Genomic DNA, 14381 nt, shown 5'->3' with positions numbered 1-14381 from the left:
AGATACTGCAATGGACATTCAAAAAGAAGTACAAGCTCAGCCGAAAACTAAGGAGGAATGCCTTCTTCAGATCGAGAATTTAGAGAATTAAATTTGAAGAGACTCTATTCACTTCAGGGGCTGTGAGGAGAAACTAGAGGGACCAGGCATTATCTCATCCATTGTTTCATGGTTGAGTTAAGAACTCCAACTAAAAAACGCTATCATAAACTCCCCCAACACTGACTTCAGCCCAGCTTCCCAGAGATGCAGTCACTAAATTTCCAGACATTAATACTAAAAACAAGATTCTATAAGAAGCTAGACATTGTGGGAATTTTCAACACATGAATAAAATAATTCCAATGTTTCTGGACATATTTCCGGAGACTTAGCATAGAAGATGACAAGCAATGCTAATTACAACAGTGTTAGTAGCTGTGAATATCCCTAACCAATGGGGCTCTCTATTTTTACTTCAAGTCTGGCATAAACGATCAACATTATTGGGCAAAGACTTGGACATTGGTGAAGACCTCTTGCCTATCTGGGGCCTCTCTGAAATAACCTGAAGAAATAACAACTTCAATACAAAAAAAAAATTCAAATGGAAAAAATAATTGCCCAGATAAGAAATCAGGAATCCAAACCTGAATTACAGTGGACACATTGATGGAAGACATGTAACAAGATAAAAAGCACAGAAAAACTTTATAATAAACAACTTTAAATTGTCGTGGGGGGTGGTTTTAGAAGCAACAAACTGATTAATGATAAGATAAATACATTGTTTGTTTGGGTAATTATGGGAATTGGATGGGAGAATCCTAATAATTCCCTAGAATGAAGCCCCCTGCCCTCTCTCCGTTCCCACAGCACTTATCACATCGGTTTGAGGTTACTGCCATGGGTTGTCGGGGGAGGGAGGGGCGGAGGAGCGCAGCATAAGACATTATTGTTTGGGGTATTTCACTGCTTGCTGCACGCCCTTGCTATTGTGGTGAACTTCCTTTTGGATTATTATGGGGATCAAAGGAGGAGACTTGAGTGAATTACTGGGTTGAAATCCCTCCCTTCACAATCTTAATTATTACTCCTTATGCTGATAAGGGTTGTCTGGGCTGGGATGTGGGTTGCCCAGAACCTTATTCTTTTGGATACTTGACTGTTGGTTGTGCCCCTTGGCCCTCCTTCCGTAACTGCTGCGTTGAGTCTTCTGTTTGGTTGATTTATGGGGATTGGTGGAGGAGACTTGAGTAACTTATTGGGATGGGGTCTCTCTCCTCACCTCTTCACTCCTATAATATCCTGACTGTTCAAGTGGGGTGGGTGGGTGGTCATAGGTAAAATACTCTTCTTTCAGATGATTCACTATCTATCATATTCCCTGTGATGTTCCTCTACTTAATGACTCATAGACACACACACACACACACACACACACACACACACACACACACACACACACACTTACTTAAACAACTTGAGCCATAGGAAATGGATATTAAATTGGTCAAGGCAGAATATCATCTGATATTTGCCTAATCCCCACCTTCTATCTTTATTTTTAAGAGGAGAGGGATACAAGAAAACTGCAATATACTACTAAAATAATTACTGTCAATAAGTTATGAGTTTGTGATGTCTGAATATGGAGTATTATGAACAATATTTAATAGACTGACAAAAGACTGAAACTCATGGGGGGGAGGGTTTTTAATTACCCTCAAAATGCAATGCAAGTATGTGTGTGTGTGTGTGTATATACACACACACACACACACACAGCACCTGTGTTACTGTTTAACTTTGGTTAAATTGTTTCATCTTTGATATAGTAGGGTTACTCTGTCATCTTGACAATGCTGAGATTACCGGGGGCGGGGTGCTAATTGGGTCTAAAATAGAGGGCTTTGGGGTTTTGACTAATTTCACCAGCTATTGTAAAATCCTATTTACCAGCCAATTGAACTTGCTTTTACAAGCTCTTGTGTTAATATCTAGTTTAACAGCAATGTCTTTATCTTACAATGGTTAATGAACAACTTTTTAAAATTCTCAGTAAATTGCAGTGGACTAGGTTCTTGCATCAAGAGGTCCAAAGTATTCAAAACATTACATAAACATCAAGCAGACACAAACTTTTTACAACAAACTCATTCAAATCAAAATGTGACAACACTTTTTAGAGAGCTGGTGTTGTGATAGCAAGCATGAATTGTCCCTTTTGCTAAGCAAGGTCCACCCTGGTTGCATATGAATGGGAGACTACGTGTGTGAGCACTAAGATATTCCCCTTAGGAAATAGAGCCGCTCTGGGAAGAGCATCTAGGTTCCAAGTTCCCTCCCTGGCATCTCCAAGATAGGGCTGAGAGAAACTCCTGCCTGCAACCTTGGAGAAACTGCTGCTAATCTGTGAAGACAATACTGTGCTTGATGGGCCAATGGTCTGACTCAGTATAAGGCAGCTTCCTATGTTCCTCATTTATCTCTTCAGGATCCTTCAAATCCAGAGGAACAGCCATTTTACTCTTTAAGAACTGCCCTCTTAAACCTTTGAAGGTACCTAAGGATATGTCTGGACACTACATTCTTTCTGAAGGTACACTTCTTGATCAGTCAATAATACTAGGTTCAATATATACACCTAATAATAATCAACATTCATTCCTGTAAAAACTCTTTCAAAAAATCAGTCTGCAAAAATAACAAAGTGGATAATAGAGGGTGATCAGTGCAATTATGAATCATATACTTGATAAATTCAACTCAAAACAGAAATGTCCAACCCTCTTCTAAAATCCCTATAGCAAAATTAAGACACATATGATTTTTACAGACACTTGGATAATGCTATATCCAAATGAAATTGAGTATACATTCTGTTAGCCAGGCACAGTTATATTCGAGATTAGACTACCTCTGCATTACAAATGCTTTACTAAAAAACTTATATGAAGCGAATATGTTTAATTTGTTTTTGTTTGATGAGACTATTTTTACTGCGTATTGTGAAATTTTAACTCTTTACTGTTTTATATTGTGTTAAATTTTGTACACCGCCTACAGCTGTACATATTAGGCAGTATAAAAATATGATAAATAAGAGAGTTGGATATCATGTTCACTAATATTTGGAGAAAATGGACACACAAAAGGAAACTTCTGGAGATTAAACTAATCTTTCTTGAATAACCAAATGTAATTAAAGAACTGGAAGAAAAAATGAATACTTATTTTGAAAATAATCTTGATTATGGAGTTGATTTTCAAACAGTCTGGGAAGTGTTCAAGGCAACAGTGTGTGGAGAATGCATCAGCCAGACAGCATATGTATACAAAATTATACATAACTTTGATTCCAAAAGCAGATAAAGAACACACTAACCCAGGATCATATAGACCAGTATCTTTCCTCAATCAAGATGGAAAACTGTTCACAACTATATGGGCTAAAGGACTTAATAACTTTATAGAACAATCTATACATTTAGACCAATCCGGCTTCATACCTAAGAGACATTTATCAGATAATATAGGGAGGACACTGTAATAACTGGGCAAAAATTAATCACAAATTACTAACCTTTCTGGCTTTAGATGCTGAAAAAGCCTTTGATAGGCTAGAACCCAAATTCTTGCATCAGATACTAGAAAAACCCAACTGGATTCAAATGTAAAAACCTAATCCATTCTCTCTACACTCACCCTACTGCTAAACTACTGGTAAATGGATACAATCTGACAGCAGAGAAATAAAGGAGGAAATAGACAAGGCTGTCTCCATTATTATTTGCACTACCCATCAAGCCTTTAGCAAACGCCATAGGAGTCTCCACTCAGATTAAAGGATTTAAGTGGGCATGATGGAACATAAAATTGGTCTATATGCTGATGTTGTTACTTTATACGTATCCAGGCCTACTCAGTCAATGCCCACCTTGAACACTACACCAGAAGAATATAAGGAGGCATCAGGTTTCACAGTTAACATTAATAGATCTATTATTGCAAATTATTATCTACCTCAAGAAGAAGAAAATCACTTATGTTTATCCCAATTTAAATTTGCACCATCAAAGTAGAAATCACTTTGGTATTTGGATCCGAACAGGAAACTTTCCACTCTTCAATATCAACTATAAACCATTATTTCATAAGATTAAACAGAATCTTAGCAATTGCAACTCCTTGAACTTATCTTGGTTACAGAGGATTCAACTTATCAAAATGGTCATATTAACTAAAATTCTCTTCCTATTGCAAAAAAAAAGTCTAGTCAACCTCTCCAGTTTTCAAATGCAGACATGACAACAAACTCTAGATAAACTTGGGTGGAAATACACAAAGCCAGGAATACAAAAATTAATTCTACAACAGCAAACTTCTAGAAGAGGTTTGAAATAGGCAAACATACAATTATATTATGAGTCTACCTTACTCTCTTTCATCCCTAAACGTTGGCTATTTGTCAGGCTCTTCCATGGGCAAATATGGAAGACCCTTTTGTCATCCATATACAACTGAAAAAACCTTATAGCAAAAACCAAAAAAAGGACGAATTACCATCAGGCAGTGGCATAGGGAGGGCATCAGCGGCCTGTGTTCTCACAGGCAGTTCTCCTAGAGCAGCAGTGGCTTGCTTGCTAGCCCGGCAGTGGCCTCCCGGTGATGATGGTGACAGTGATGGCAATCTCCCGCTTCTACAATTTGTGCTCCAGCCGGCTCTGGCCTTGAGGCATCTGGGAATGAAGAACATGCATGTCCAGTCACCTTGGGGTCAGAAACCCGAGTGGCTGGGAAGCAACAGTGGGCTGCAGGAACGTTGTACACTGCTGGGGATGAACAGCACAGTGTGCCACAAAGAGGAGCATGGCAGTGGGCAGGAACAGCTGACCAGCAGTGGGAGGCGAGCGAGGCAGCCCCTGAGGCAGGGTGATGTGGCTCTGGAGGTAGAGTGGTGCATGTTCTTTGGACACATACACCCAATTGTCGCTCCACCCCTGCCATCAAGGATAACCCATACCTGTTCATCCTTCTGGTTTGAGATACAAGGCAACCTGTGCTAGCACCAGTGCCTTCTTTAATGAGCTCATTCCTAGAACAAGACTCCTTTCTCCCCCCCCCCCCCCGCCGGGGAAAACAAACGTTAACTTATTGGAGGAGCTCAGGATTTACAAAATATTCATGTTCCTAAACAAAACTATTTTCTGGGCAAGAAATAATAGCCCAACAACCCTTATCTACCTTTGTTTGAATTCGGACCTCTGAAAAGTATAAGCATGCATATGTATTCAGTACTTGGTTTGGGCCCCTTTTGCAGCAATTACTGCCTCAGTGCGGTGTGGCATGGATGCTATCAGCCTGTGGCACTGATGAGGTATTATGGAAGACCAGGATGCCTTCAGCAATTCTGCATTGTTTGGTCTCATGTCTCTCATCTTTCTCTTGGCAATGCCCCATAGATTCTCTATGGGGTCAGGTCAGGCGAGTTTGCTGGCCAATCAAGCACAGTACACTGTATACTTTTCAGAGGTCCGATATTGTTCTATTCTTCAATCCTTGTCTTCTTGGTTCCATGTAATATTCTAATTTTCTGAGATTGTGGATTTGGGGTTTTCATGAGCTGTACGCCATGATCATCACAATTATAACAAATTAAGGCTTGACTTATCTTGCTTTGCATGTAATGCGTCTGTCTCATATATCAGCTTCACCTTTTAATTTGCATTACTGAAATTAATGGACTTTTGCACGATATTCTAATTTTCTGAGTTTCACCTGTAGATGGGAGAGGTGCTGGCTACATATCTAACTCATCACTAAATTACATTTACTCTTGGTAAATTTGCTAGGATCATATTTTACACTAGAAAAAGAAGAAGGGGAGGGGGAGGGGAAAGGGGGGAGGGAAAAGTGGGGGGCTGGTATTTTAATTGTACAATTAGGTGGGGAAAGTGGGGTTTGTTTGTTTGTTTTGGTCTCTTATCTTTCGTCTTGTTGAAAACATTCTATTGAATAGCTGCTTCCACTGGATATCAAGACCTAAAAACGGGAAGGGAGGAAAATGCTTGCCTTGTTCTTGACTATAGAACTGTGATTTTCATAGAACCTGATCTGCAAATATATCCTTACAGTTCGTTGTTGTATTTCTGTTGAAAATTAAAATAAACAAAGTAAATACTCTAATACAGAGAAGGGATAAAATTACCTGTTACTTGAAAATGTTAATGGATGTCTAGGCCATTGATGCTACCTAATAGCACATTGGGGAAATGTCTTGACTACCCAGCTAGTGGTTGCCAGTTCGAATCCATGCTGGTATGTTTCCCAGACTATGGGAAACACCTATATTGGGCAGCAGCAATATAGGAAGATGCTGAAAGGCATCATCTCATACTGTGCGGGAGGAGGCAATGGTAAACCTCTCCTGTATTCTGCCAAAGAAAACCACAGTGGTCTGTGGGCGCCAGAAGTGGAAATTGACTCAACGGCACACTTTCCCTTTTAGGCCATTGATTTCTACCTGAAAACTTGCTGTCTGGTTTTGTATTGTAGGTGGCAGACCAGCAGGCAGCCATGTTTGGAGAATGTTGTTTTGATGAAGGTGACATTAAAATTACCATGGGGACTGGTTCATTTTGGGATATTAACACTGGAAGCAAAATTCATGTATCTAGGACAGGTAACCTTGTGGTTTTTTTTGTATATACTAAAAGTCTGGCTAACAGAAAGCATTGTGTGCATAGTTATTTCCAAATAGAGTATCTTGTAATGAGGTTCATAGACATTTAATAAGAGGACATACACAGGGACAGCTTTTCCATGAGGCAGGGTGAAGCAGTTGCCTCATGCTAGTCCTGGGCCCCCACCACATAGGTTCCATCCTCCCGTACAGTGCCAACACCCCTCCTCACTTCACTGGAACATACTGTTCATTTCCATCTCTCTGTCCTGCTGGGTTGCACTTATACTCCTACCGGACTGAGCTAGGAAAGTCCCTGCCACCACTGCCAGCCTTGGTAGCCTAGTCTAAAAGTGCTCGCAAGGCTGCCTTGGCAGCATGGCTGGAGAATGCTGACTTACCTACATGCTGATGGGGATGGGCAATGTTGTTTGTCTTGGAGAACAACATATTGTGGAACACCCCCTAAATAAACAGTATTCTAAGAGGTGTGCTTAATATGTGCCAACATCTGCCACACATTGAAATGTTCCCTTTTATCAGATAATCCTTTTTATGTAAAAGGCAGCTGCTACTAGAAGTGTTTTTAGTATTTGGAATAGGTCTGTACAGGCAAATTGATCAGTCAGTCATGCAGACTCTCATCATGGTCAAGGATATTTATTGGTGATTGTATGGGGTGGAGGCTACCTTTTGACTGTGTCAATCAGCAGGAGCAAGATGGAGCATTCGGGTAAGTAACTATAGTATTGGGGGCATAAAGAACTTATGAATGGTGTCGGGGTAACTGAAGTTCCAATATGCTTGCTTCATATTAGGGAATAAACAGATGTAAGCCCACTTTAGGATATCTTTTTGTTTTTCCCCACTGGAAGAAATATCTCTGTTAAAGATGGAGGTCATTTTTCCTTCATAAGAAAACTCACAGTTTAGGAGTAACTAGCTTAACCCACACAGAGCATCTGTGCGCTAGTACTTGATTGCTCCCCTCACCCCTGCCACAGGCCTCCTCATCTCAGAGATCTTTCCACCTTCACCTGAACCGCACTCCTGCTACTCCTTATCCATCCCATTGATTCCACCCCCTTCATCCCTCTTGGTCACTCCTCTATCCTTTTACATCCCCCTCACCATTCTTCGTCGCGGCTGCAGTGTTGCTGGTGCCTGTTGGCCAAGCTGCAGCCCCCTATCCCCAGATACCTCCCCATCCTCACCCGAGTTCTGCTCCTGCTTCTCCCCACAGGAGCAGCAGCAGTTGACCAGGCCCTTCCTCACTGCCGCCACTGCCATGGCTGCTCATTCTCCTCAGACCACTGACAGGCCCGGGCCCATCCCTTGCCTGTCTCCCTCCATCAATGGCCTCGGTAGCCCCAAACAACAGCAGTGGTTGACTGGGTCCTTCCTTGCTGCCAGTAATCACCGCCACTGCTGCTCATTCCCTTCAGGCCACTGACAGGCCCAGGCCCATCCCTCACCCTTCCTTCTTTCTTTCGCTCCCTTCTTTCTCTTTCTCTCTTCTCCACTCTTCCCCTTTGTTCCTCCTTTCTTTTCTTTCTTTCTTTCTCCCCCTTCCTGAGTTAACAGATCTTGTTCATCCTGTTTCCTCATCTCATTCACACAACGGCAGCCTCCTCCTCCAGAAGGGGCTTTTTCCTCCCTCACAACCCTTCTCTTCACAGACCTGGCTATCCTACTGTCTGTCTGTCTGTCTATATTCCGCTCCTCTACAATCAAGAACATCCATCACAGTTTCCTTCTCCCTATCTGCATATGGAATCCCCACTGCCCAATCTTCATGGTGCCACAGGCTCCTCCCTATCTGCATATAGAATCTCCAGTGCTCAATCACCATGGTGCATCTACTCTCACAGGCTCCTCCTCCTTATCAGCATAAGGAATCCCCACTGCCCTATCACCATGGTGCTTCTGCTCGCGAACTCTTGTGAGAGCTGCCACCCACAGGATTAGCCACAGGGTATGCCTTAGAGAGAAGGGGAATATATATATATATATATATATATATAGAGAGAGAGAGAGAGAGAGAGAGAGAGAGAGAGAGAGAGAGTGCGCGCAAGCGAGCGCTTCTGGGTGTTCAGGTAATAGCTGTGGCCAGGAATGTATTTTATGAGTGTATTTTATGGTGTACTATTTAGCTAGTACACCAGCTCTTTCCCCTTCTTTAGGATACCTAAGGTGGTCTGCTAAGGAAGTTAGTCATGAATAACCACCATTGAAAGCAATGATACAAGTTTGTCAGTATTAATTTAAATCTCATTTATTGCAATGGGGATTATTCATGACTAATGCTATTTTGGATAATATTCTGTAGGTGCCTTGGACCCCAAGGGATCTGGCAACTTTCTTGCATACTTTATTTTACTAAATTCTTAACTTAACTATTATAACATGTCCTGCATAAGGTTACCCTTTAAATAAATCCAAAACTTCAGCAGGCCTAGGGCCAGTCACAGGAACCAAATGACATCTCTGGTTTATAAACTCGACTGGTTACTGGTTTGTTTCTGGGTCAAATTCAAAATGCTGTTTAGGTTTTAGAGAGAACCTCCTCCAATATATACACCCCCAGCATTACTGTGAGTTAAGATCAGCTGGAGGCCTCTGCTTTGGGTGCCAACACTGTTGTGAATTGTGTGCCTTCTATTGATGGGGCTTTTTCCTTGGTGGCACCTGTATTATAAAACTTCTTCCAAGAGTCATTCCATTGAGACATTCAGGTAGTTTGTAGGGGGGGAAACACCAGTTTTATCACACCATCTGTGTGATTATTCATTTTGAAACTTTGTTACTGAGCTGCTGCTGTCTTCTGTGATTAGGTTTTTGTGTTTGCTGGTTTTTAAGTGAATTGCTTCAATGTTGATTTATTGTTAGCTGCTTTGAAGGGCATGTGGTAGAAAAGCAGGCAGTAAATTCACAAACAAAACTGAGTTATGATGACATCTTAAAGACTCATACAAAATGAGAAGTTTATCTAATGCTTCAAAAATAATTGAAACTACATTTTAAGAAATTCCTTTCATTTTATTAATGCAAGCCTTGAGGTATTTTAATTAATGGATATAATATGGCAAATTATGTTAACATAACTTCCTGTGGTGATATTGCTTGCTTTTGTTTTTTTAAGTACACTTCAGTGCAGAACTGGACAACTTGTCATAATAGGAAGGCCACTGGACACTTGCAAACTCTTGAGCACACCTGAACTAACATTTTGGGTCCCAGACATTGTTTTTCTTCTTCTTAAGAGTTCAGTCTTAACAAGAGCCTGTGATGGGAGGACAGCAACATTTCAGTATATACATGTAAAAATACTGGCACAGGGGTTCTCAAACTTGGGTCCCAAGATGTTGTTGGACTTCCAGTTTCCATAATTCCCAGCCACAATGGTGGTCGGCCATTATGGGAGTTGAAGTCCAGCATCATCCATGGACCCAAATTTGAGAACCCTAGGCTTTAGTGTATTTATCAGTGCTGTGGCTTGTGACATTCTCCCCCTCTTCCAGAGCATTTGTGTGTAAACGTAAATGTGAATATTTTCTCTTTCAGTATAGACTTTTAGAACCTCTTAAGTATTGAAATTTAATTGAGAAATATGTGCATACATAGAGCATAGCTACTGATGTCTGTTTTATTACTTCAAGGCTTGTATCCATTGGTTGGTTGGAAGATCGGAAAAGAGCTGACCTACTTAGCTGAAGCCAATGCTTCTGATACTGGGAATGCTATAAAATGGGCTCAAGACTTAGGTGAGTAGCTCGAATTTACTCTTTTGTGCCTATAAATAACATAGGATGCAAAGTATCACAAATAACTGAGTTGCTAGTTTTCACCAGGGTCGCTGAATAAGTCCCATAGGCTTGGCAGACTTTTCAGCAGTAGACCAGGAAGGTGTGATTGGGTTGTCAAGAGGATTTGGAGAGATCATCCAGATCTGGGTGTGGAGAGCCCAGGAACATCTAAAACACCTGCCCTAAGTTCAATTTGGGGATGAGGGAGCTGCAAGGGGATGGCTACCGTATTGCCTTTTTACTGACTGTAAGTGCAGATTGTTGTAAATTGAGGGCCAGCTGAGCGGTGCCTAAGGATGAAGGGGCTTTTGATATGAGAGGGGGACAGAGGTCAGTGCCTGGCCAGTGTTCCACAACTGTTTGATACCCTTGGTTGTCAAGTCACAATTATGCTTGCCCACCCCTCACTGGCAGGTTATCTTGGCCAAGGACCCCAAAAGTCCAGTGCTTTTTTCCTGGAGTAGGATAGGAACGTGCTGGGTTTGGCTGTACTTGGCCAAGGTGCTCTCGGATTACCTTTGCTTAATGCACCAAGGATCATTGCCTTCTCCCACACTATCTTCTCCTGCTCTGCAGCAGGAGAGGAAAACTCTGGGGTTTGCCTGCTGCTTGGCAGAGTTGCCCTAGGGCAAGTGAGGCACTGGGTATGTTAGTATAGTCCTGTGTGGCTAAGGTGCTCCATGGATAGCTAAGGGGAAGGAGGGCCAGACAGTTGTGTGTTGACTTGTTAGTGTGCTAAATAAAGAAATATTTTTGAACGGCAAGGTTTTGTGATCAAATTAATACTTCTGTTTACTGGAATATTTTAGTGTCATGACACTGGCCAGTGATTTCTAAACTACGTGCTGCAAGAGGGAATGAACTGTTCATTGAAAAAATAAAGTACCATGTTGCATGAATCTACCACACTGTCTTTGAAGCCAGAAGGCTGAATACAGCATGGTTTTCTCTTCTCTCCCCTGCCGCCCTCACCCTCTGACACACATGAAGTGATACTATTCCAAAAAGGGAGCACTGACAGCAGGGATATCCAAAAAAGCAGCATCATTTCCCAGAAAGTACATCCCATCCCTGAAGATTCTAGGGAAGATGAGGGTGGGCTGATAACAGTCGCAGGGAATCTGCTTCCCAATGTTGTGGGGGGTAGTTCAAGCAGTATAAATGTAACTTAAATCCTCTATGTTTAATCTAGGAAAAAACAGTGTATCACCTATCAGTGTTTTAAAAAACACTGTCATAAATTAACCCTCATCTTGTCTGTGTTCACAGATCTTTTTTCCAGTGCTGAAGAGACTTCAGAGATGGCCAACAGTCTTGTAAATTCAGGAGGAGTTTGTTTTGTTCCATCTTTTAGTGGGTTACAGGTAAAAATGCTGCCCTTAATAAATTACTGAAATGTATATTGATTTCAGTGGAATTTTATTTTGTTAAACTCAGACATCTGCCTTGTTTCCCCCTCCACCCAAATACGTGATTGCAACTTTTTATAATACATATATTAGTTCAACCATTTATTTATTCCATGTCAGTATAGTGTAAGAGTACCCCTCTAATAACCTATAGTTATCCTACAAACAACAGACCCAAAAACTTTGAATTAAGGCAATATTCATGTTATGTGGGGAGTGCTGTCGTGCCCTATTGGGGATCTTTTAGGCTAAGGTTAAAGTAAGCAGCTTCCCCAGAAAGTCACAACCACAGACTTAAATCCAAATTTTTATAAATAAATACATAAATGAATGAATAAATAATTTCAGGGGTTCTTAACCTTGGGCCCCCAGATTTTTTTGGACTACTGCTCCCATCATCCTCAGCCACAAAGGCCATATCTGGGGATGATGGGAGTTGTAGTCCAACAACATCTGGGGGCCAAGGTTAAGAAACTCTGTATTATTGAGTATAGCATGAACTTGGATAATATGGAACACATGGGGCATTCCCATGTTACACAGAACATGCATGTGTCTAGGCACTAATACTTAACATCTGCTATATTGACTTGTTAAGCGTATGTTATATTGGCTATTTATATGTTTATACTGAGGAGTACGGGTGGAGGGTGAGGAAGGGGAAGAGGAACAGAGAAAGATCCAGCTAAGATTGAGCACAGAAGGGGAGTTGGGTTGGCAGAAATAAGCACAGGGGGAATGAAGAATGTACAGGGACAGACCTGAACACATTCAGGTAAAGGAACCAAAGGACCAAAGAAGGGAGTGGGGCGAGGAACATGCAAAGCCCGGACAGATCCAGGGAGAGAAAGGGAGTTGAGGCCATCTAGAAATGGCAGCAAAACTAAGACAGAAAGGAAGCCCAAATAGGCTCAGGCAAGGAAACTAGGAAAGAGCAGGGAAGAGTGGCTTCCTTCTATGAAGGGAAGGGCACTGTGTGGCTTCCTGGCTAGAGAGCAAACTTTGAGGCAGAGTTATGAAAATAAAAGGAGAGTGTTGTATTCTGGGAGGTGAAATCTGAGGTGGTGACAGTTCCTTGGGTGTCAGGGGGACACCTAATGGAAAATGGATGGCTGCATTGGAACTAAAGGAACCTAAACACTCGAGAGTCATAGCAAAAGGGTTCAGGTGGCAAGTGTCACTTGAACTAAAAGAGATACTGGAATGATACTGCTGACAGGGAGATTTGAATAGAATTCATTTCTGGATGAGCAGTAAAAACCCAAGAGCCCTTCTGACTGCGGTCTGCACTTTCATGAGAGTGGTCTGTAACCAGAAATGCCTTCTCCACAATGAGAAAGCCACAGAACCTAGACTCCATGGTCATGGTCTGGATCTCTTCCAGCTGTGCTTTTCCTCAGTTTTCTGGCAAGTAAATCCACTTATTATGAGGTTGTGGTCTTTGGGGCAAACCTCTGGGTCAGGGTCCCTTCAAGGACTCTTGTTTTATTCTAGGGAGGAATTAGCTGCCCTCCCTGCGGGGAAAGGGGACATTGCCCTTCCCCACCTTTCTTGGTGAAAAACAGATCAAAACTGTTCTAGCCTAGCTAGTTGGAACTTTGCATTCTTGCATATACTGACAAAAACCTGCACATGCACTCAGGCAGAAGGGGAAGCATGGGTTGGGGATGAAGAATAGAAAAGTCCTGGGAGTTGGAGGAAAGGAATGGGCACTCCCTATGATTACCTGTCCAATGTGAAGAGAGGGAAGCTGGGGTTTCAGCAGAGAGAAATGGGGTGCAGTTATAGAGCAGAGGGGCTGGCAGTGTTTAGAACAGGGTCCAAAACTAGCACACTTTGGGAGGTGCTTGAGGGGCAATTCATAGGGTAGAAAGACCACTGTCTCAGTCCTCAGGTGACTTACTGATTACTTGGAGATGCTTCCTGTAGAAAACAAAAGAAAATGTTTTCTATTGCCATTGTACTGCTCAGCAATGAAAGTTGGGGGGCGGAGTATAAATTTGATAGATAAATAAATAAAAATTGGATCAGAAAGAATCTAGACACAGAGGGAGGCTTATCTTGATAACGCAATAATGGTTTTGGAAAGTTGTTTTGTTAGCCTTTCGGCTTTGAACTCTTCTGTACATTTTATATAGTTGTCACATTTACTTGACAAGCATCTTCATGGAAAAATAGAAATAGTATGTTTATGATCTGGTTCGAGATCCGTCGATATCCATAAGAATGGGTTCTGCGCCTGCGCAGGAGCCCCACGGTATCCATGCCTGAGCTCGTCGAAGTGCCCAAGCCACGCCCCCACGCTGCTGCGTGCTATAAAAGGCGCGGCTGAGGCACGTAATCCCTCAGTTCTTTTCCGACCGCCTTGTGTATTAGACCTGCGGTCTGTGCCTCTTCGTCGGAAAAATTCCTCTTTCGTTCTTCCTGTATAATCTTTTGACTCGGACTGGAATATCGGACTTCGTTGGATCTGACTACGGAACGGCTGACGGTGATTCTTGG

At 42.0% G+C, this 14381-nt stretch overlaps 1 protein-coding gene across 2 annotated transcripts in view; it reads left to right on the top strand.

The window, feature by feature from the left end:
• The window catches only part of GK5 (glycerol kinase 5), a 76972-nt gene that overhangs the window by 41992 nt on the left and 20599 nt on the right, over nt 1–14381 (top strand). For both annotated transcript variants that reach the window (XM_053311258.1, XM_053311256.1), the window contains 3 exons: nt 6538–6664; nt 10324–10428; nt 11740–11834. In XM_053311258.1, coding sequence (XP_053167233.1) covers nt 6538–6664; nt 10324–10428; nt 11740–11834 — 327 coding nt within the window. The remainder of the gene's footprint in view (nt 1–6537; nt 6665–10323; nt 10429–11739; nt 11835–14381) is intronic.

This window comes from Hemicordylus capensis, chromosome 3 (assembly GCF_027244095.1).
Source record: "Hemicordylus capensis ecotype Gifberg chromosome 3, rHemCap1.1.pri, whole genome shotgun sequence".
NCBI classification, from domain to species: Eukaryota; Metazoa; Chordata; class Lepidosauria; order Squamata; family Cordylidae; genus Hemicordylus; species Hemicordylus capensis.
This window is presented reverse-complemented; position numbering and strand designations above follow the sequence as displayed.